Source organism: Oncorhynchus kisutch, linkage group LG10, assembly GCF_002021735.2.
Source record: "Oncorhynchus kisutch isolate 150728-3 linkage group LG10, Okis_V2, whole genome shotgun sequence".
In the NCBI taxonomy this organism is placed as follows: domain Eukaryota; kingdom Metazoa; phylum Chordata; class Actinopteri; order Salmoniformes; family Salmonidae; genus Oncorhynchus; species Oncorhynchus kisutch.
Window position 1 is genome coordinate 26850552 of NC_034183.2, and position 22593 is coordinate 26873144.

The following is a 22593-nucleotide window of genomic DNA, read 5'->3' on the forward strand; positions in this document are numbered from 1 at the left end:
CTTGTGGAGTGCAACGAGAGAGAGGCAGGTCGTTATTGCATTGGACTAGTTAACTGTAAGGTGCAAGATTGGATCCCCGAGCTGACAAGGTGAAAATCTGTCTTTCTGCCCCTGAATGAGGCAGTTAACACACCATTCCTAAGCAGTCATTGAAAATAAGAATGTGTTCGTAACTGAATTGCCTAGTTAAATAAAGATTAAATAAAGGTGTAAATTTATTTTATTTTATTTTAAATAAATCGGCAAATCGGTGCAAAAATACAGATTTCCGATTGTTATGAAAACTTGAAATCGGCCCTAATTAATCAGCCATTCCGATTAATCGGTCGACCTCTAAATAATACCTATCGTGAACACGTATGAGCGTATCAGTACCTACCGATAGTGAACATGACGGTGTCGGCCAGTTGGACGTTGTTGATGTTGATTCTGAGGAGGAGTCCGATCAGGCCTGGGATGACATCAGAGTAGTTGACATCTATCGTCTCCGCTATAGACTGGAACCCATACAGCAATGCTTCTGTATGCTGGAGGAGACAATTAAAGGCTTCAGACAGTGTATTCAGTGTGTGTGTGTGTGTGTGTGTGTGTGTTGACTGTATGTGTACCGTACCTGCCATGACGAGGCTTGTTCTGTGTTGGTCAATATTCGTCCTAGTTTCTCATACAGGTTACTGAGCAGCTCAGCTCCTAGCATCTCATACACATACATCAGAGTGTCTGAGATATCCACCCTGGAACACACAAATGTGTTAAGTCTTGGAATACAGGAGTGTAATGCATACCAACAGAAAGCAAGGTTTTGTTATAGAGGTGGAGCAATCAATGCTATTGGGGGGGGGGGGGGGTCACAAGGTTCAGTTTGAACCTTGTGAAATAGAAGGCGCCATTTAACTGTGCAGGGACTAACAGCAGGGCATCACTTTATAATGTGCTGTTAGTAATGTGCTTCTGAGCATCTGATGACTCAAACATTATCATCCAAAATGTGTGCCCTCTCAGCTGCCACTTCACTTACAGGCTGTTACAACCACAAACACACCCAGCAATAGACCTGTCGGCATACTGCGTTTCACTCGCTCACCCACACAACCCCAACTACACTCTTGTACCTGTAAATCCTGAACTGCTCCTTCTCATCTGAGGACCATGATGCGTACTCCTGGTCAGAGGGGAACTGGGCTTTATGCAGCAGAACATCCACCAGCTGGAAATACACGGGTCTATAAACCTGCAGATACACCGCCTGTCTCTCACAGTCAAACGACATGATGTCATCCTGGAGAGAGAGCGAGAGTGTGTACTGTTAAGTGCTGTTATTCTGAACAGGATATTTGGGTTTAGGGTGTAATGTTAAGTGTCCTGGGTTCCAGTGTTAGGGTGTAGAGTGCATACCTGTAGTGTGTACCAGAAGGTGAGTGTGAGGGAGCTGGTCGTCTCGTTGACTGGATAGTGTCCTGGTATCCCAGTGCAGAACATGATCATGTTGACCAATGCGAGAAAGCCCTGCCAATGCTCTACCTGCTCCAGCAGAGCCCTGGGGGGGTTGAGATCAAGAGATGGAAAAGGAGAGAAAAGAAAAGGGAGAGAGTAAGTGAAAGGGACACAGAGCCAGGAAAACTAGGTCAGTGCGCAGGAAGAGTGAGGTGAGGTGGGACAGGCAGGGCTTTTTCTCTAGATAGAGTGTGACAGTTGAAGGGTTCAGACTGGAGCCATTGACATACACAGGGAGACATGATGCCTCCGGAGACAGAAACACACAATAACAAACAGCTTGTTTACCAGGATGGGCCTGAGCTTGAAACTGAACACGTCATCTGATCTGATTATTTGTTGATTGGTTGTGTGAATGAACCCAGCAGCATCAATGTCGTCACCAAGCAGTGTGAGGCGGGGAAGAGAAAGGATTGATTGATTGATTGATGTGGGGACAGCGCACGCACCTGGAGTGGTTTTCGCCCAGCGCGACAGCGATGCGACAGATTCCGTGTGACGTCTCCATGTCTCCGTTCTGGACGGCCTCTCTTAGTTGTTCCTGCAGGGACAAGACCTGTGGCACCAGCTTCAGTAGCGTGTTCACATATCTACACACCCAGACAGGGAGACATAAAGAGATGGGTTAGTTCACATACCAGGGGAAAAGTCTCTACTCAAACCTCCATGCGAGCACACACAGAAAACTTTCACTTTTTACCAGCTTCATCGCTCAGTTTCTGTTTCATTTCTCCAGTTCTCTTGAAGGCTGAAATTACCCTGGTCTGTTCTTCCTGCCGTCTGTCCTTTCTAATAAATCTATTGGCTTTTTCTCCAGAAGCACCAATACATCTCTCGTTTAGACACACAGACCCATTTAATATCGCCCCACATCTAGCCGTCTGTCTGCATTATGCATGTTCACACACGCTGTGGGTCTATCACTCTCTCTCCACCTCCATCTCTCTGAGGTATTTCAGGGTCGTTCATTGGGAAACTGGAACAGTAATGTCCATAAAATAATGTTTTTATTTGACCCTCTAAGAGGGATATAGAGATTGGCTGGAGGTCGGACACAACGTGAACAGAATACAGAAGCAACACTACCACGCATGTTCACACACCTCTGTCCTCCTGTTCTGCTATTCTGATTAAGCTCAAACTGCCATTCTGTCATCTTACCCTACAATTGACACTGTGTATGATGCAGGTGTGTGTGTGTGTGTGTGTGTTCCCAGATCCAGACAACCTTCCAGTATCATTGGTTCGGACTTTGAATATTTACAGTGCCTTCATAAAGTATTCACACCCCTTGACTTTTTCCACAGATTTTGGTGTCACTGATCTACACACAATACCCCGTAATGTCAAAGTGGAATTTTGTTGGTAAAACATTTAAATGTATTAAACATTAAAAGCTGAAAAGTCTGGAGTCAATGAGGATTCAACCGTTTTGTTACGGAAAGCCTAAATAAGTTCAGGAGTAAAAATGTGCATAGTAAGTTGCATGGACTCATTCATTGTTCAATAATAGTGGTTAACATGATTTTCGAATGACTACCCAATCTCTGTACCCCTACACATACAATTATCTGTATGGTCCCTCAGTCAGGGAGTACATTTCAAGCACAGATCTAACCACAAAGACCAGAGAGGTTTTTCAATGCCTCGCAAAGAAGGGCACCGATTGGTAGATGAGTAAAAAATAAAAAGAGAGAGAGTGAACATCCCTTTGAGCAGAGTGAAGTTATTCATTACACTTTGGATGGTGTATCAATACACCCAGTCACTACAAAGATAAAGGCGTCCTTCCTAACTCAGTTGCTGGAGACTAACAAACCTGCTCAGGGATTTCACCTTGTCATGAAACCAAAATTATAAAAACAATACCAGGCCAAGTATCATGATACCGAGTAGTATCGAGATACCACAGTGGGGGGGAAAAAAAATCAATGGCCTAGCATCCTGTTCGCCCCGTTCCCCGGACGCTTGTTCACAGTTTCTGAAAACCTGTCATTGAAATTCACACTTCTACTCAATAAAACACATTGAATTTAACTTCACACTGTTCAGTGTTTGATAGAATACTGCACAGAACGGATGATTAGCCCGTATTTGCAAAGGCCTACCTGTGATTTGACTGGAGGAAGTAATACACATCAGAGGAGGCTGCTGAAGGGAGGACGGCTCCTAATAATGGCTGGAACGAAGCAAATGGAATGGCATCAAACACATAGAACCCAAGTGTATGATACCATTCCAATCTTCTGCTCCAGCCATTACCATGCGACTGTCCTCCCCAAATAGGGTGGCACCAACCTCATGTGATACACTAACATGCAGGTCATTATGCATGTATGTCAGGACTACAGTAAAAGGAGGACCGAGCACGCCCACATTCTCATTCTCGTTCCTTGGTGTCCACATTACTAACAAACTACCATGGTCCAAACACACCAAGACAGTCGTGAAGAGGGCACGACAAAGCCTATTCCCCCTCAGGAGACCAAAAAGATTTGGCATGGGTCCTCAGATCTTGGTGGCATCACCACCTGGTATGGCAACTGCTCGGCCTCCGACAGGAAGGCTCTACAGAGGGTAGTGCGTACGGCCCAGTACATCACTGGGGCCAAGTTTCCTGCCACCCAGAACCTCTATACCAGGCGGTGTCAGAGGAAGGCCCCAAAAAATTGCCAAGGACTACAGCCACCCTAGTCAAAGACTGTTGTCTCTGCTCCGCACGGCAAGCGGTACCGGAGTATCAAGTCTAGGTCCAAGAGGCTTCTAAACAGCTTGTATCCCCAAGCCATAAGACTCCAGAACATCTAATCAAATGGCTACCCCCCACCCCTGTATATAGTCTCGCTATTGTTATTTTACTGATGCTCTTTAATTACTTATTAGTTCATTTATTATTATTTATTTTTTAACCGCATTGTTGGTTAGGGGCTCGTAAGTAAGTATTTCACTGTAAGGTCTACTACACCTGTTGTATTCGGCGCATGTGACTAATAAAATTTTATTTGAAATACAGCAGTTATGTTATATTGGACCACCAGGCTGCTGATGTCATGCAGCCTGTTGTTTTTGAGTATATACTTTTTCAAAATGACAAGTTTGACGTCGGACGACAACTGCATGTTCATGAAGACACTGCGCCAAGTAAAAACCAGCCTTAACTCATGGGTACACTTGCAATGGCTGCCTGGCATTGTGACAAAATCACATCCATGGTAATGTAGAATGTTTATTCAAATGATGTTAACTGACTTGGCGAATGCAATGGAATGTACAGTCGTGGCCAAAAGTTGAGAATTACGCAAATATTAATTCAAAGTCTGCTGCCTCAGTTTGTATGATTGCAATTTGCATATACTCCAGAATGTTATGAAGAGTGATCAGATGAATTGCAAATAATTGCCAAGTCCCTCTTTGCCATGCAAATGAACTGAATCCCAAAAAAACATTTCCACTGCATTTCAGCCCTGCCACAAAAGGACCAGCTGACATCATGTCAGTGATTCTCTCGTTAACACAGGTGTGAGTGTTGACGGGGACAAGGCTGGAGATCACCCCGTCATGCTGATTGAGTTTGAATAACAGACTGGAAGCTTCAAGAGGGTGGTGCTTGGGAATTAGAGGTCGACCGATTATGAGTTTTCAACGCCGATACCGATTATTGGAGGACCAGAAAACAGCAAGGGGAACAACTACTCCAAGTCCCAGAGCGAGTGACATCACCGATTGAAACGCTATTAGCGCGCAACCCGCTAACTAGCTAGCCATTTCACATCAGTTACACCAGCCTAATCTCGGGAGTTGATAAGCTTGAAATAACATAACATAATAAAACAAAGAAATACGTTTTTTGAAAACAAAACGTTTATTCTTAGTGAAATACAGAAGTGTTCCATAAGTCTAAATATTGCTGTTACATTGGACAACCTTCAATGTTATGTCATAATTATGTAAAATTCTGGCAAATTAATTACGGTCTTTGTTAGGAATAAATGGACTTCACACAGTTTGCAATGAGCTAGGCAGCCCAAACTGCTGCATATACCCTGACTCTGTTGCAAGAGAAGTGACACACTTTCCCTAGTTATAAGAAATTCATGTTAGCAGGCAATATTAACTAAATATGCAGGTTTAAAAATCTATACTTGTGTATTGATTTAAAAAAGAAAGGCATTGATATTGATGGTCAGGTTTGGTGCAACAACAGCGCTAAATCATCACCCGTTTGGGAAGTAGGCTGTGATTCGATGAGAAATGAACAGGTATCGATTATATGCAACGCAGGACACGCTAGACTAGTAATATCATCAACCATGTGTAGTTAACTAGTGATTATGTGAAGATTGATTGTTTTTTCATTAAGTTTAATGCTAGCTAGCAACTTACCTTGCTTTCTTGCTGCCCTCGCGTAACAGCTAGTAGGCTCCTCGTGGAGTGCAATGTAAGGCAGGTGGTTAGAGCGTTGGACTAGTAACCGGAAGGTTGCTAAAACAAATCCCCGAGCTGACAAGGTAAAAATCTGTCGTTCTGCCCCTGAACAAGGCAGTTAACCCACCGTTCCTAGGCCGTCATTGAAAATATGAATGTGTTCTTATCTGACTTGCCTAGTTAAATAAAAGGTTTAAAAATATATATTTAAAAAAATAAAAATAAATTGTCCAAATCGGTATCCAAATACTTATTTCCAATTGTTATGAAAACTTGAAAATCGGCCCTAATTAATCGGCCATTACGATTAATCAGTCAACCTTGGAATCATTGTTCTTCCTTTGTTAATCATGGTAACCTGCAAGGAAACAAGTGCCATCATCATTGCTTTGCACAAAAAGGGCTTCACATGCAAGGATATTGCTGCCAGTAAGATTGCACCTACATCAACCATTTATCGGATCATCAAAAACTTTGAGGAGAGCGGTTCAATTGTTGTGAAGGCTGCTTCAGGGCACCCAAGAAAGTCCAGCAAGAGCCAGGACTGTCTCCAAAAGTTGACTCAGCTGCGGGATCGGGGCACCACCAGTAGTACAGAGCTTGCTCAGGAATGGCAGCAGGTAGGTGTGAGTGCATCTGCACACACAGTGAGGTGAAGACTTTTGTAGGATGGCCTGGTGTCAAGAAGGGCAGCAAAGAAGCCACTTCTTTCCAGGAAAAACGTCAGGGACAGACTGATAATCTGCAAAAGGTACAGGGATTAGACTGCTGAGGACTGGGGTAAACAACATTGATGAATACGCTGATTCGCTGAGCGAGTTTATTATCAAGTGCATCGGCGATGCCGTACCCACAGCAACAACTAAAACATTCCCAAACCAGAAACCGTGGATTGGTGGCAGCATTCGCGCCAAACTGAAAGCACGAACCACTGCTTTTAACCAGGGCAAGGTGACTGGAAACATGACCGAATACAGTGTAGCTATTCTCTCCGCAAGGCAATCAAACAAGCTACGCGTCAGTATAGAGACAAAGTAGAGTCGCAATTCAATGGTTCAGACACAAGAGGTATGTGGCAGGGTCTACAGTCAATCACATATTACAAAAAGAAAACCAGCCCCGTCGCGGACCAGGATGTCTTGCTCCCAGACACACTAAACAACTTCTTTGCTCGCTTTGAGGACAATACAGTGCCACTGACACGGCCCGCTACCAAAACCTGCGAACATTTAAACGTGTTAACCCTCGCAAGACTGCAGGCCCAGACGGCATTCCCAGCCGCGCCCTCAGAGCATGCGCAGACCAGCCGGCTGGTGTGTTTACGGACATATTCAATCAATCCCTATCCCAGTCTGCTGTTCCCACATGCTTCAAGAGGGCCACCATTGTTCCTGTTCCCAAGAAAGCTAAGGTAACTGAGCTAAACGACTACCGTCCCGTAGCACTCACTTCCGTCATCATGAAGTGCTTTGAGAGACTAGTCAAGGACCATATCACCTCCACCCTACCTGACACCCTAGACCCACTCCAATTTGCTTACCGCCCAAATAGGTCCACAGACGATGCAATCTCAACCACACTGCACACTGTCCTAACCCATCTGGACAAGAGGAATACCTATGTGAGAATGCTGTTCATCGATTACAGCTCGGCATTTAACACCATAGTACCCTCCAAGCTCGTCATCAAGGGTCTCGACCCCGCCCTGTGCAACTGGGTATTGGACTTCCTGACGGGCCGCCCCCAGGTGGTGAGGGTAGGCAACAACATTTCCACCCTGCTGATCCTCAACACTGGGGCCCCACAAGGGTGCGTTCTGAGCCATCTCCTGTACTCCCTGTTCACCCACGACTGCGTGGCCACGCACGCCTCCAACTCAATCATCAAGTTTGCGGACGACAACAGTGGTAGGCTTGATTACTAACAACGACGAGACGGCCTACAGGGAGGAGGTGAGGGCCCTCGGAGTGTGGTGTCAGGAAAATAACCTCACACTCAACGTCAACAAAACTAAGGAGATGATTGTGGACTTCAGGAAACAGCAGAGGGAACACCCCCCTATCCACATTGATGGAACAGTAGTGGAGAGGGTAGCAAGTTTTAAGTTCCTCGGCATACACATCACAGACAAACTGAATTGGTCCACCCACACAGACAGCATCGTGAAGAAGGCGCAGCAGCGCCTCTTCAACCTCAGGAGGCTGAAGAAATTCGGCTTGTCACCAAAAGCACTCAAACTTCTATAGATGCACAATCGAGAGCATCCTGGCGGGCTGTATCACCGCCTGGTACGGCAACTGCTCCGCCCACAACCATAAGGCTCTCCAGAGGGTAGTGAGGTCTGCACAACGCATCACCCGGGGGCAAACTACCTGCCCTCCAGGACACCTACACCACCCGATGTCACAGGAAGGCCATAAAGATCATCAAGGACAGCAACCACCCGAGCCACTGCCTGTTCACCCCGCTATCATCCAGAAGGCAAGGTCAGTACAGGTGCATCAAAGCTGGGACCGAGAGACTGAAAAACAGCTTCTATCTCAAGGCCATCAGACTGTTAAACAGCCACCACTAACATTGAGTGGCTGCTGCCAACACACTGACTCAACTCCAGCCACTTTAATAATGGGAATTGATGGGAAATGTCAAATATATCACTAGCCACTTTAAACAATGCTACCTAATATAATGTTTACATACCCTACATTATTCATCTCATATGTATACGTATATACTGTACTCTATATCATCTACTGCATCTTTATGTAATTCATGTATCACTAGCCACTTTGTTTACATACTCATCTCATATGTATATACTGTACTCGATACCATCTACTGTATCTTGCCTATGCCGCTCTGTACCATCACTCATTCATATATCTTTATGTACATATTCTTTATCCCCTTACACTTGTGTGTATAAGACGGTAGTTTTGGAATTGTTAGTTAGATTACTTGTTGGTTATTACTGCATTGTCGGAACTAGAAGCACAAGCATTTCGCTACACTCGCATTAACATCTGCTAACCATGTGTCTGTGACAAATAAAATTTGATTTGATTTGAAAACATCCGAAGATCAAAAGGTACACGGTTAATTTGATTGCTTTTCTGATTTTCGTGACCAAGCGTCCTGATGCTAAGTGTACATAATGCTATGCTGGGCTATCGATAAACTTAAACGCTTGGATTGCTTTCACTGTAAAGCATAATTTCCAAATCTGAGACGACAGGGTGATTAACAAAAGGCTAAGCTGTGTTTCGCAATATTGCACTCGTGATTTCATGAATATGAATATTTGTTAGTAATATTATTTGACTGTTGTGCTATGCTATTCAGTGGCTGCTGACGAAAATGATCCCGCTACAGGGATGGGTACCGTCAAGAAGGCAATATTAACCAGGTGAAATTGTGTCACTTCTCTTGCGTTCATTGCACGCAGAGTCAGGGTATATGCAACAGTTTGGGCCGCCTGGCTCATTGCGAACTAATTTGCCAGAATTTTACGTAATTATGACATTATGAATATTTAGACTTATGGAAGCCACCCGTTAGATAAAATACGGAACAGTTCCGTATTTCACTGAAAGATCGTTTCCGGATTCGACCATAATGACCTAAAGCTCGTATTTCTGTATGTTATTATGTTATAATTAAGTCTATGATTTGATATTTGATAGAGCAGTCTGACTGAGCAATGGTCGGCACCAGCAGGCTCGTAAGCATTCATTCAAACAGCACTTTCGTGTGTTTTGCCAGCAGCTCTTCATTGTGCTTCAAGCATTGAGCTGTTTATGACTTCAATCAAGCCTATCAACTCCCGAGATTAGGCTGGTGTAACTAATGTGAAATGGCTAGCTGGTTAGCAGGGTGAGCGCTAATAGTGTTTCAAATCAGTGTCGTCACTCGCTCTGAGACTTGGAGTAGTTGTTCCTCTTGCTCTGCAAGGGCTGCGGCTTTTGTGGAGCGATGGGTAATGATGCTTCGAGTGTGCCTGTTGTCGATGTGTTCCTGGTCCGAGCCCAGGTAGGGGCGAGGAGAGGGACGGAAGCTATACTTTTACACTGGCAATACTAAAGTGCCTATAAGAACATCCAATAGTCAAAGGTATATGTAATACAAATGGTATAGAGAGAAATAGTCCTATAAATACTATATTAACTACAACCTAAAACCTCTTACCTTGGAATATTGAAGTCTCATGTTAAAAGGAACCACCAACTTTCATATGTTCTCATGTTCTGAGCAAGGAATTCAAACGTTAGCTTTTTTGACGTGGCACATATTGCACTTTTACTTCTCCAACACTTTGTTTTTGCGTTATTTAAATCAAATGGAACATGTTTCATTATTTGAAGCTAAATTCATTTTATTGATGTATTATATTAAGTTAAAATTAGTGTTCATTCAGTATTGTAGTAATTGTCATTATTATATATATATATATATATATTTTTTTTTATCGGCATCTGATTTTTTGGTACTTCAATAATCGGTATCGGCGTTGAAAAATCAGAATCGGTCGACCTCTACTCAAGACATCAGACAGGAAGTTAAAGCTTGGTCGCAAATGGGTCTTCCAAATGGACAATGACCCCTAAGCATGCAAGGACAACAAGGTCAAGGTATTGGAGTGGCCATCACAAAGCTCTGACCTCAAACTTTTAGAAAAATTGTGGGCTGAACTGAAAAAGCATGTGCAAGCAAGGAGGCTTATAACCTGACTCCGTTACACCAGCTCTGTCAGGAGGCATGGGCCAAAATTCACCCAACTTATTGTGGGAGGCTTGTGGAAGGCTACCCAAAACCTCTGACCCAAGTTAAACAATTTAAAGGCAATGCTACCAAATACTAATTGAGTGTATGTAAACTTCTGACCCACTGGGAATGTGATGAAAGGCTGTAATAAATCATTATTCTGACATTTCACATTCTTAAAATAAAGTGGTGATCCTAACTGTCCTAAGACAGGGAATTTTTACAAGGATTAAATTCAGGAATTGTGAAAAACTGAGTTTAAATGTATTTGGCTAAGGTGTATGTAAACTTCCGACTTCAACTGTAAGTATTCAGGCCCTTTGCTATGAGACTCGAAAATTGAGCTCAGGTGCAACCTGTTTCCATTGATCATCCTTGAGATGTTTCTACAACTTGGAGTCCCACCTGTGGTAAACTCAATTGATTGGACATGATTTAGAAAAAGCACACACGTCTATGTAAGGTCCCATAGTTGACAGTGCATGTCTGAGCAAAAACCAAGCCATGAGGTCCAAGGAATTGTCCGTAGAGCTCCGAGACAGGATCGTGTACCAAAACATTTCTGCAGCTTTGAAGGTCCCCAAAAACACAGTAGCCGCCATCATTCTTAAATGGAAGAAGTTTGGAACCACCAAAAGTCTTACTAAAGCTGACCACATGGCCAAACTGAGCAATCGGGGGAGAAGGGTCTTGGTCAGGGATGTGATGTGATGTGAACCTGATAGTCATTGACAGAGCTCCAGAGTTCCTCTGTAGAGATGGGAGAACCTTCCAGAAGGACAACCATCTCTGCAGCACTCCACCAAATCAGGCCTTTATGGTAGAGTGGCCAGATGGAAGCCACTCCTCAGTAAAAGGCACATGACAGCCCGCTTTGAGTTTGCCAAAACGCACCTAAAGGACTCTCAGACCATGAGAAACAAGATTCTCTGGTCTGATGAAACCAAGATTGAACTCTTTAGCCTGAATGCCAAGCATCACATCTGGTTGAAACCTGGCACCATCCTTATGGTGAAGCATGGTGGTGGCAGCATCATGCTGTGGGGATGTTTTGCAGCGGCAGGGACTGGGAGACTAGTCAGGATCGAGGGAAAGAAGAATGGAGCAAAGTACAGGGATATCCTGCTTCAGGGCGCTCAGGACCTCCGACAGGGGCGAAGGTTCACCTTCCAACATAACAACCCTAAGCACACAGCTCAGACAACGCAGGAGTGGCTTCGGGACAAGTCTCTGAATGTCCTTGAGTGGCCCAGCCAGAGCCCAGACTTGAACCCGATCGAATATCTCTGGAGAGACCTGAAAATAGCTGTGCGGCGATGCTCCCCATCCAACCTGACAGAGGTTGAGAGAATCTGCAGAGAAGAATTGGAGAAACTCCCCAAATCCAGGTGTGCTAAGCTTGTAGTGTCATACCAAAGAAGGCTCGAGGCTATAATCGCAGTGTAGATTGATGAGGGGGAAAAAACAATTTAATCAATTTTAGAATAAGGCTGTAACATAACAAAATGTGGTAAAAGTCAAGGAGGTCTGAATCCTTTCCGATTGCACTTTGTCGAGAAACGTGCCTATTTTCCTCGAAAGTGCGTAATGTGACGATTCCAAACCTATACAATATTACAGATAGCAAGTTAACTACACCATACATAATAATGTAATGTTTTACTTCTCGTTGATGAAATCCGTGCTAATGTTGGATTTCTGAGCTAGCGCCCAATAGACTCCCTTTCATTCCTTGAAGGAAAACGTTCCTTGTCCCAAAATCGCCCAGAATGCACCGTGCAGCCCATTGACATACGAAACGTTGCCCATGCTCTCCCCTCAAAAGTATATCAGCCATTGTGAATGTCAGACTCTACTCTGAGGCAAATTGATCTGCAGGTTGAACATATTGATATTGTAGACTCCTAAATTGATAGTGCAGTTTGTTTAGGCAATTTTACAGCCAACTAGCTACTTTACATGCTGATAATGTCTTTGTTATTATTGTGTGGAGCTGTTTGCTTGCTAGCTAGCTACCTAGCCCATCGAGGGAGAATTGCACTGTAGATTTTGTTGTCGACATGAGCAGCAACAGATTTCCACACCGATTTCCCATGTTGCTACCAACCTTTTTATAATGCTAAAATGAAACAAATTGTTCTCACAGTGTTATTTAACAATGTAAACGAAAAGGAATGAGTGGTTTTGGGTGGATTTTTCTTTTAAAAGCACCTAATTTCACCTCCCTCTTTTCCTCCGTTTAAACACATTACAGTGAAGTCATTTGGGAGGATGCTATTGGTCCACCGGTCTTGTTGCCAGGCAACTAATTTCCCCTGTCCAGTAATTAAGTAGGAGGAAAATGGGTGAAAAGGGTTATGACAGAGGAAAGGGAGAGAAAGAGAAACATTGTACGTGAAGGAAAGAGGAAGGAAGGGCAAACACAAACAGACACAAAAATGTACACAACCATCAAATGTTGAGTGTTTCTGCCTCAGGTTGGATGACACTACGATTGAGAAATATGAGGTTCATATTCATTCCTCCTACAGTCATACTGGCCTTACTCATAGATCAATAAAAACAACATGCATGATGAGGAGACTTGAGAAGTTGAACAGAGCAGTAATGTGTGCTGTGCGTGTGAGAACAGGCCTGTCAGCAGAGTAATCATAGCTCCAAACTGCCGGGTGGATGTTGCACTTCTTCCTCCCTTGCTCATCTTTCTTTCCCTCCCCGTCTCTCGGGAGGGGGTACTGGGTGCCTGCCATCGGAGCCAATCGGAGCATGATGACATCGCTCCCCAGCTTTGTAACCATGGCAACACCAGCCAGCCGAGAAATGCCCCTCCCTTCCTGGCAGTCAACTTTCCATGTACTCCCTCCATTCTCTCCCCCAGGAAACCCATTTCCTTTCATCCTCCCCTCAGCTGTCAACTCTCCCTTGCCTGTATTTCTCTCTGCATCCCTATTTCCCCTACCCTCTCTCAGATGCCCTTCCCATACCCGCACTGTCCTCTTGGCTGTCATCTCTCCCTGGATGTCTTTCTTGCTCCCTTCCCATCTCTTTGGTTGGAAATCCCGCTCAATCGCTCACGGAGCGGAGCTTGCGCATCACTTCGGTACTACATGTCCTTTCCAACAACTCCACTAAAAACCACTCCACGTTCACAATGGGAAAAAACTGCTGCTCCAAATTCACTCCATTCATTAAAATCACAATTTAACCAACACACAATTATTTGTGTGACTTCGGGGCCTACCAAACATATAGATTTGAATGAAAAGTATTTGAATAAACATTAAAAGGTGAATGTAAGAAGCCCAGATCATTTTAAAAAAAGGCTACATGACATATTAAAACATCATACAAACACTAAATAGGTCAGGAGCCTAAGAATGAACAAAAATGAAGGCTATATTGTTTTAATTATTTCAAGGCCTACAAATAAATACATTGTGAAGCATTTGTGAGTGTGACACAATAGGCTGGTAGGAACATAAAGCGCTCATCATTTAATCAAATTTTGTTGTATTAAAATCATATTAGTCTATAAAATGCGCATATCTGCTTTGATTTACTTGGAATTAAATACAAATTAAACAAAAATTTACCTCAGTGCCTTTGAAACATGAGTTTGGCCAGTCTGTGGCTTCAGGCTCATGTGATGTGCCTGGAGAGCAAGTCAGCAGCGAAGAACATCCTCTCCACACTCGCAGAGCAACTGGGAATTCTAAACACCCTTTTGTCCACTTTTGCCAGGCTGGGGAGATGCAGAGTTGTTTTTTCTCTCTCTTGTATTAGGTAGGCCTAAACGTTTTTAGGCTAAATAACCCAATAAAAACGTAAAGCTCCTTGGACGTGGGAATATGCCAGGTCTATTGGGCCAAAATCAATTATGGCTTATTGTACAGGTAATAGGGAAAAAAACTAGACAGTTATCTACCCACCTCGTTCCTTTCTTCTAGCATGTGCACATAGTAAGTGCACCTTCATGCAGTCGGGATACATGTCTTTTCAGATTCAACAATGATTATTTAGTTGTGGACAGTACATCACCACACTCCCTTGCTTACTCACCTTGATTTTGCACCTGTGTGCTTGGTCAGTTTCTTTATGGAAATATTTAGTTAACTCCATGACAGTAGCTAAAGCAAGGGCCTATAGCAGAACACAAGTAGATGCAAATGCATGCTGGGCCTGGCATGCCCTGAGCTCTTGAAGTGAGCGCTACTGGAGTGAAATTAGAGCAGGCGAGAAGGCCAACGCACGGGGCAAGATTCCCATTGGGCACACTCCGCTCCACTCACATACTCTGGATGACACACCCACTCTCACCCCCACCCACTCAACCTCCCCCTGGCCCAGACACACCTCTGGGAGTCGGGTTGTGATATGGCGTTGACAATAGCCTCCACGGCGGTATCAAACAGCTCGGGGTCTGGTAGAGCAGTGAAACAGTCCTCCACCAGTCCTTCACTCTCACTGAGAGGGACGTCCAGCAGCACCCAGGAGGACAGACAGCGCAGGACACGAGACTTCACTGCCCCGGGACTGTCCCCTTGACGCAGCAGCTGCTGCAGCAGTGGACACACTGACCCCCACTCACGACCCAGAGCACCTCGCACCTACAGACAGAGAGACACAAGATTACAGGAAATACTAACCCGGCCCCCACTTGTCCTTTTGTGTGTGCATTGGTGTGCCCGTCTGCCTTGTTGTTGTCCCCATTGGCACTATTCAGTCTCCAGCACCCCCTCACCTGTCCCTTGCGGTACTGCGGCATGCGGCTGGTCTGGAACTCTTCAGGCAGGACGGTCAGAAGCTCCAGCAGGGCCAGACATCTGGCCCGGCCATCCACCCCCCCTCCCTCCTCTTGGAACACACGCACCATTTCTGGCACGGCGCCCGGCCACACCTCTGGCATGGTGTTCAGGGCCAGGGAGGCCAGCGCCACACACAGACGCGTTAGCACCTTGGAAACAGGACCACAACGTCTTGTAAGTAAACAACTTTACAATTGTGTTTATTCTTGATGGTTTTTAAGGCACGTAGCTACCGCCAGTTAAATGTTTTTTTTAGGGATGTAGGATATATCGGTGAACATATCGGAATCGGACGATATTAGCTAAAAATGCCACCGTTGATATTGGCCCGATGTCTAGTTTAACGCCAATGTGAAAAATGTCAAAGTTGACATGCATACCTACAGTGCCTTGCGAAAGTATTCGGCCCCCTTGAACTTTGCGACCTTTTGCCACATTTCAGGCTTCAAACATAAAAGATATAAAACTATTTTTTTGTGAATAATCAACAACAAGTGGGACACAATCATGAAGTGGAACGACATTTATTGGATATTACAAACTTTTTTAACAAATCAAAAACTGAAAAATTGGGCGTGCAAAATTATTCAGCCCCCTTAAGTTAATACTTTGTAGCGCCACCTTTTGCTGCGATTACAGCTGTAAGTCGCTTGGGGTATGTCTCTATCAGTTTTGCACATCGAGAGACTGAATTTTTTTCCCATTCCTCCTTGCAAAACAGCTCGAGCTCAGTGAGGTTGGATGGAGAGCATTTGTGAACAGCAGTTTTCAGTTCTTTCCACAGATTCTCGATTGGATTCAGGTCTGGACTTTGACTTGGCCATTCTAACACCTGGATATGTTTATTTTTGAACCATTCCATTGTAGATTTTGCTTTATGTTTTGGATCATTGTCTTGTTGGAAGACAAATCTCCGTCCCAGTCTCAGGTCTTTTGCAGACTCCATCAGGTTTTCTTCCAGAATGGTCCTGTATTTGGCTCCATCCATCTTCCCATCAATTTTAACCATCTTCCCTGTCCCTGCTGAAGAAAAGCAGGCCCAAACCATGATGCTGCCACCACCATGTTTGACAGTGGGGATGGTGTGTTCAGGGTGATGAGCTGTGTTGCTTTTACGCCAAACATAACATTTTGCATTGTTGCCAAAAAGTTCAATTTTGGTTTCATCTGACCAGAGCACCTTCTTCCACATGTTTGGTGCGTCTCCCAGGTGGCTTGTGGCAAACTTTAAACGACACTTTTTATGGATATCTTTAAGAAATGGCTTTCTTCTTGCCACTCTTCCATAAAAGGCCAGATTTGTGCAATATACGACTGATTGTTGTCCTATGGACAGAGTCTCCCAACTCAGCTGTAGATCTCTGCAGTTCATCCAGAGTGATCATGGGCCTCTTGGCTGCATCTCTGATCAGTCTTCTCCTTGTATGAGCTGAAAGTTTAGAGGGACGGCCAGGTCTTGGTAGATTTGCAGTGGTCTGATACTCCTTCCATTTCAATATTATCGCTTGCACAGTGCTCCTTGGGATGTTTAAAGCTTGGGAAATCTTTTTGTATCCAAATCCGGCTTTAAACTTCTTCACAACAATATCTCGGACCTGCCTGGTGTGTTCCTTGTTCTTCATGATGCTCTCTGCGCTTTTAACGGACCCCTGAGACTATCACAGTGCAGGTGCATTTATACGGAGACTTGATTACACACAGGTGGATTGTATTTATCATCATTAGTCATTTAGGTCAACATTGGATCATTCAGAGATCCTCACTGAACTTCTGGAGAGAGTTTGCTGCACTGAAAGTAAAGGGGCTGAATAATTTTGCACGCCCACTTTTTCAGTTTTTGATTTGTTAAAAAAGTTTGAAATATCCAATAAATGTCGTTCCACTTCATGATTGTGTCCCACTTGTTGTTGATTCTTCACAAAAAAATACAGTTTTATATCTTTATGTTTGAAGCCTGAAATGTGGCAAAAGGTCGCAAAGTTCAAGGGGGCCGAATACTTTCGCAAGGCACTGTACATAAGGTACATGACGTAATGACGCCACGTAAAATTTAGAGCTAAACATGCAACACAGCATTCCTAACCTAGCCCACAATGTCTGCAGTGTGGATCGAGCAGTCAACAAGTCGAGCAGTCATTTGAAAGAGTAAGAATTTCAGCGAGACAACTCAAAGGCAAAATCCATTGCCCTTGACAATCAACCGTTCCCTGTCGTGGTTGATGTTGGCTTTCGCGACTGGTCGAGCACCGGTACATACTAACGTTACAAAGTGCGCCATTGTTCAGATGTTGCCCTACCGGAGTTATAGCAGTGATGCTATTACTGCATTAGCTTCACAACATACTATTGAACGCAGTTTGGGCCTTTGGGTGTCATAAAAAAATATACACATCAATAAACACTATTTGACTGGTGGAGGACACATCAAATAACGCAGTTCTATTACAGAATGTTGTGTGTTCTGAATTTGCACGTGCAAGCCAAGCACCACCACTAATATCAGTTGCACTGTCAAAAATGTCTGCAAACACCGGCCTTGAACGGTGTGTTTACAATACCGCGTTGGTAATAAATCATTTTTCGACAGCATCTTCTGAGGGTAGCTAGCTAGCTTTAGCTTGGTACCTAGCTAGTACCAATACAACCAGCCTGAAAACAATGACCAGCAGAAACTGCAGTCATTTTCACTATTCTTAGCAATGATTTAGGAATCCTTGCGAGTAAGTATTAGCTAGGTAGCCACTTGTTCGCCTATTGAAATTTAACTTCAGTTCATGAAAATAAATAGCTATACTGCTACTTAACCCTGTTGGCCAAAGTTAACGTTATAAGCAGCCAGCTAGCTTCATCTGGCTAGTGAGGCTCGACCGGGTTATGTGTTGTGAAGTCAGCCACAATTAGGATTAGGCACAATAGTGGAATTTGGGGTTTGCCTTCAAAATAAAAGTCCCTCTTTGAAAGTGATGCAGACGGTTTCAATTGGTGGAATCATGCCATATTTAGACTAGATAATGTTAAACAAGGTTGGAATGGGAAGCAATGAGATGGGGTATCAGTCTACTCAGTGACACCCACAGAACACAGCTGTGTAGAGATTACGCAAAAATTAGCATTGTAGCTCTTAACGCGGGACTGTGACTATGTGAAATCACCTCCCCAGTCAGCCTATTGGGTGTATTGACATTCATATTCCACTGTACAGCTTTACCTAAGAATTTGAGATCAATGAAATAGGGTAACAGTCTACTAAAAACCCAATATTTTTTCCCAACGTCCTGAGTTATCAGACTCCAAAACATACACGCAGTATTGTTTTTCCTCGGGAATAGTGTTCAATACACAGGGTGACAATAAATGTGGCTCAATTCACAGCTGTTTCAGAGTCCTGCAATAAGAGCTATGATGCTGTTGGAATCGGCTAAACTTTGAACATTGAGATGTTAAATAAATGAGACGAAGCCTTGAATATAAAGAATCTGTAGCAACCCAGAAGGCTTTGGAATGTGTTTGATGGAGGAGAGGAGAGCGGTGTTGATATAGGGAAGACAGATGGTTATCTGTGGATTAGGTGAAGGAGGGGTTGAGGTCAGGATGTGAGGGGTGAGGTCAGTTCCCCTTAAGGGAGTAATCAGGATTAGTATCTGGTTACCTTCTTTTTCTTGGGCATAAACTAAGGATGGAGAGAGGGAGTGTCTTAAGTAAGAAGTATATAACTGTGATGTCTAAAATATTTTGCTGTCTGATTACAGCTGTACAGAACCTTTGGGAATGATTAAACTTGGTTAACGCTTCTCTAGTGTCTGATTTATTTACTTAAAAATAAGAACCTAACAATGCTAATGTTCTCTGGGTGTCACTGAGTAGACTGATACCTCATGTCATTGATCCACTATCCATACGTAAGGCTGTATGGTGAAATAAGTTTGCCCCCAATGCAATTCTAAAGTACACTGCTCAAAAAAATAAAGGGAACACTAAAATAACACATCCTAGATCTGAATGAATGAAATATTCTTATTAAATACTTTTTTCTTTACATAGTTGAATGTGCTGACAACAAAATCACACAAATTATCAATGGAAATCAAATGTATCAACCCATGGAGGTCTGGATTTGGAGTTACACTCAAAATTAAAGTGGAAAACCACACTACAGGCTGATCCAACTTTGATGTAATGTCCTTAAAACAAGTCAAAATGAGGCTCAGTAGTGTGTGTGGCCTCCACGTGCCTGTATGACCTCCCTACAACGCCTGGGCATGCTCCTGATGAGGTGGCGGATTGTCTCCTGAGGGATCTCCTCCCAGACCTGGACTAAAGCATCCGTGGCATTGGTGGATGGAGCGAGACATGATGTCCCAGATGTGCTCAATTGGATTCAGGTCTGGGGAACGGATGGGCCAGTCCATAGCATCAATACCTTCCTCCTGCAGGAACTGGAATTTGCCAATCTTGGTGTTCCATTTGCACAACAGCATGTGAAATTTATTGTCAATCAGTGTTGCTTCCTAAGTGGCCAGTTTGATTTCACAGAAGTGTGATAGACTTGGAGTTACATTGTGTTGTTTAAGTGTTCCCTTTATTTTTTTGAGCAGTGTATATATACACATCCAGTGTGATTTCAGATTTGTCAAATTGACAAATGAGTCTTTTGTTGATTCCATATAACATTCCAACCTCATTTAGCATGATCTATTAAATTATGATATAACTCTACTAGTTGTATTAATTTGCGTCACTGTCAATGACATACTTTTATTTTGAAGGCTAACTGCAAAGTCTACTATTTTTGGCTAATCCTTATCGTGGCTAGCTTCACATAGATTGGTTGACCACCATTATTCAAATAAGAACTCTTATAAATTAGGGTTATTTTAGATGACACCTAGCTATATAGTTAGCTAGCTAACGATAGCTACTGAAATAGATTGTTTGCATCCATGAGCTAGCTAGCTTTTTTAAATGACCAGAACTGTAGGTGGAAGAGACAACTTTACCAGCATCATAGCATACGTATCGATGAATCGGTGTGACATACAAAATATGAGTGATAGTGTAATAACTGCGTACAACATGTATGAACGCATTAATTTATTATGTGCAGTCATGTTCAGGACCTGATTAGTCAACATGCTTATTTGACGCGTATCTTTTTTGACACAGAAAGACCCAAACGGCGTTCCATAGAAATCCTGGTTGAGAATGAAATGACTGAACAAACGAACAACGAAACAGCACAGCAAGTAAGTGAAAGAAATTGATTTTGATGAGGTTTTACTGGTAATGGGGACATACGTAAATGCCAACAAAATTACTTTTTGGTCAGTGTGGTGTGTAAGCTTTATTTAACTCGGCAAGTCAGTTAAGAACAAATTCTTATTTACAATGACAGCCTACCCCGGCCAAACCCGGCGCTGGGCCAATTGTGCGCCCCCCTATGGGACTCCCAATCACAGCCGGATGTGATACAGCCTGGATTCGAACCAGGGACTGTAGTGACGCCTCTTGCGCTGAGATGCAGTGCCTTAGACCGTGTCAGTGTGTGATTTAAATATTACCTGCACTAGAATGCTTAAAAGACCGCTAAAATGTTAAATAATCGATTTTCGTTATCGGGTTATTTGGCAAGGAAAATATCTGATATCGGTATTGGCCAAAATTATAATAATATCGGTGCATCAGTAGTATTTTTATTGATATAATAAATCCAACTGTCCATCCATTTACCCACCATCTTGGATCCGGAGGAGAAGCAGGCGATCTGGGAGAAGAGTTGAGTCTTCAGGGTCTCATACTGGTCAGAAGGGATATCAGACCAGTAGCGGGATATCTTAGTGTGGAGGGCACTAGCCCCAAAGTACTGGATTTCAGGAACCTAGGAAGAGAGAGAGAGGGTTATGTATAGGTGTGTATATTTGCATGTGTGCGAGCGCATGTGGGCATTTCATACCTTGTCAGGGCTGAGCAGAGCCCAGCAGAACTGCCAGGCCTGAGGGGAGACCTGAGCCTGCATCAACCACTTCTGGGCCAGATTCTTATTCTCAATGTTAGGGTCATAGTACAACTGGTGGAGCCCCTATAGATAGCGAGAGAGAGATAGAGATGGGAGGGAGAGTCAATATAATTCTTGCAATGCAATTATATGTCATTTAGAACAGGAACGTTGTTTCTAGACTCTTGTATGACTGACTGCTGTTAAAGAACACCATCAATAGAGACAGTCAGTATCAAGAGGCTCTCCAGTGCTGGTATGTAGATCAACCCTAGCGCCCTGACCAAGAGCTAGTGTGGTGGGTGGCTGGTTGACACATTGTCTAATGGAAAGACATGTCTGTGCAGGGTCCCTTTGTTTCCTTTTGAAATCACCTCCTAGAGTGGAAACACACACAGTATGAATAGGTTCAGGTTGTGTGTGTCATAGGGTAGATATCACAGCCTGAATCATATTCCAGGAAGGCCATAAAGATCATCAAGGACAACAACCACCCGAGCCACTGCCTGTTCACCCCGCTATCATCCAGAAGGCGAGGTCAGTACAGGTGCATCAAAGCTGGGACCGAGAGACTGAAAAACAGCTTCTATCTCAAGGCCATCAGACTGTTAAACAGCCACCACTAACATTGAGTGGCTGCTGCCAACACACTGACTCAACTCCAGCCACTTTAATAATGGGAATTGATGTAAAATATATCACTAGCCACTTTAAACAATGCTACCTAATATAAATGTTTACATACCCTACATTATTCATCTCATATGGATACGTATATACTGTACTCTATATCATCTACTGCATCTTTATGTAATACATGTATCACTAGCCACTTTGTTTACATACTCATCTCATATGTATATACTGTACTCGATACCATCTACTGTATCTTGCCTATGCCGCTCTGTACCATCACTCATTCATATATCTTTATGTACATATTCTTTATCCCCTTACACTTGTGTGTATAAGACAGTAGTTTTGGAATTGTTAGTTAGATTACTTGTTGGTTATTACTGCATTGTCGGAACTAGAAGCACAAGCATTTCGCTACACTCGCATTAACATCTGCTAACCATGTGTATGTGACAAATAAAATTTGAATTGATTCCTCGG

General features: G+C 43.5%; 1 protein-coding gene across 6 annotated transcripts in view; it reads right to left on the reverse strand.

The window, feature by feature from the left end:
* Positions 1–22593, reverse strand: part of LOC109897973 (importin-13) — a 62606-nt gene that overhangs the window by 11851 nt on the left and 28162 nt on the right. For all 6 annotated transcript variants that reach the window (XR_004211183.1, XR_004211184.1, XM_031833416.1 and 3 more), the window contains exons 2-10: positions 21436–21561; positions 21217–21360; positions 15422–15634; positions 15034–15287; positions 1944–2084; positions 1396–1537; positions 1113–1279; positions 614–734; positions 380–527 (exon numbers count right to left, since the gene is read on the reverse strand). Coding sequence is in view for 4 of the 6 variants with exons in the window: in XM_031833416.1 (XP_031689276.1) it covers positions 380–527; positions 614–734; positions 1113–1279; positions 1396–1537; positions 1944–2084; positions 15034–15287; positions 15422–15634; positions 21217–21360; positions 21436–21561 (1456 nt within the window). In the remaining 2 variants the exon portion in view is untranslated. The remainder of the gene's footprint in view (positions 1–379; positions 528–613; positions 735–1112; positions 1280–1395; positions 1538–1943; positions 2085–15033; positions 15288–15421; positions 15635–21216; positions 21361–21435; positions 21562–22593) is intronic.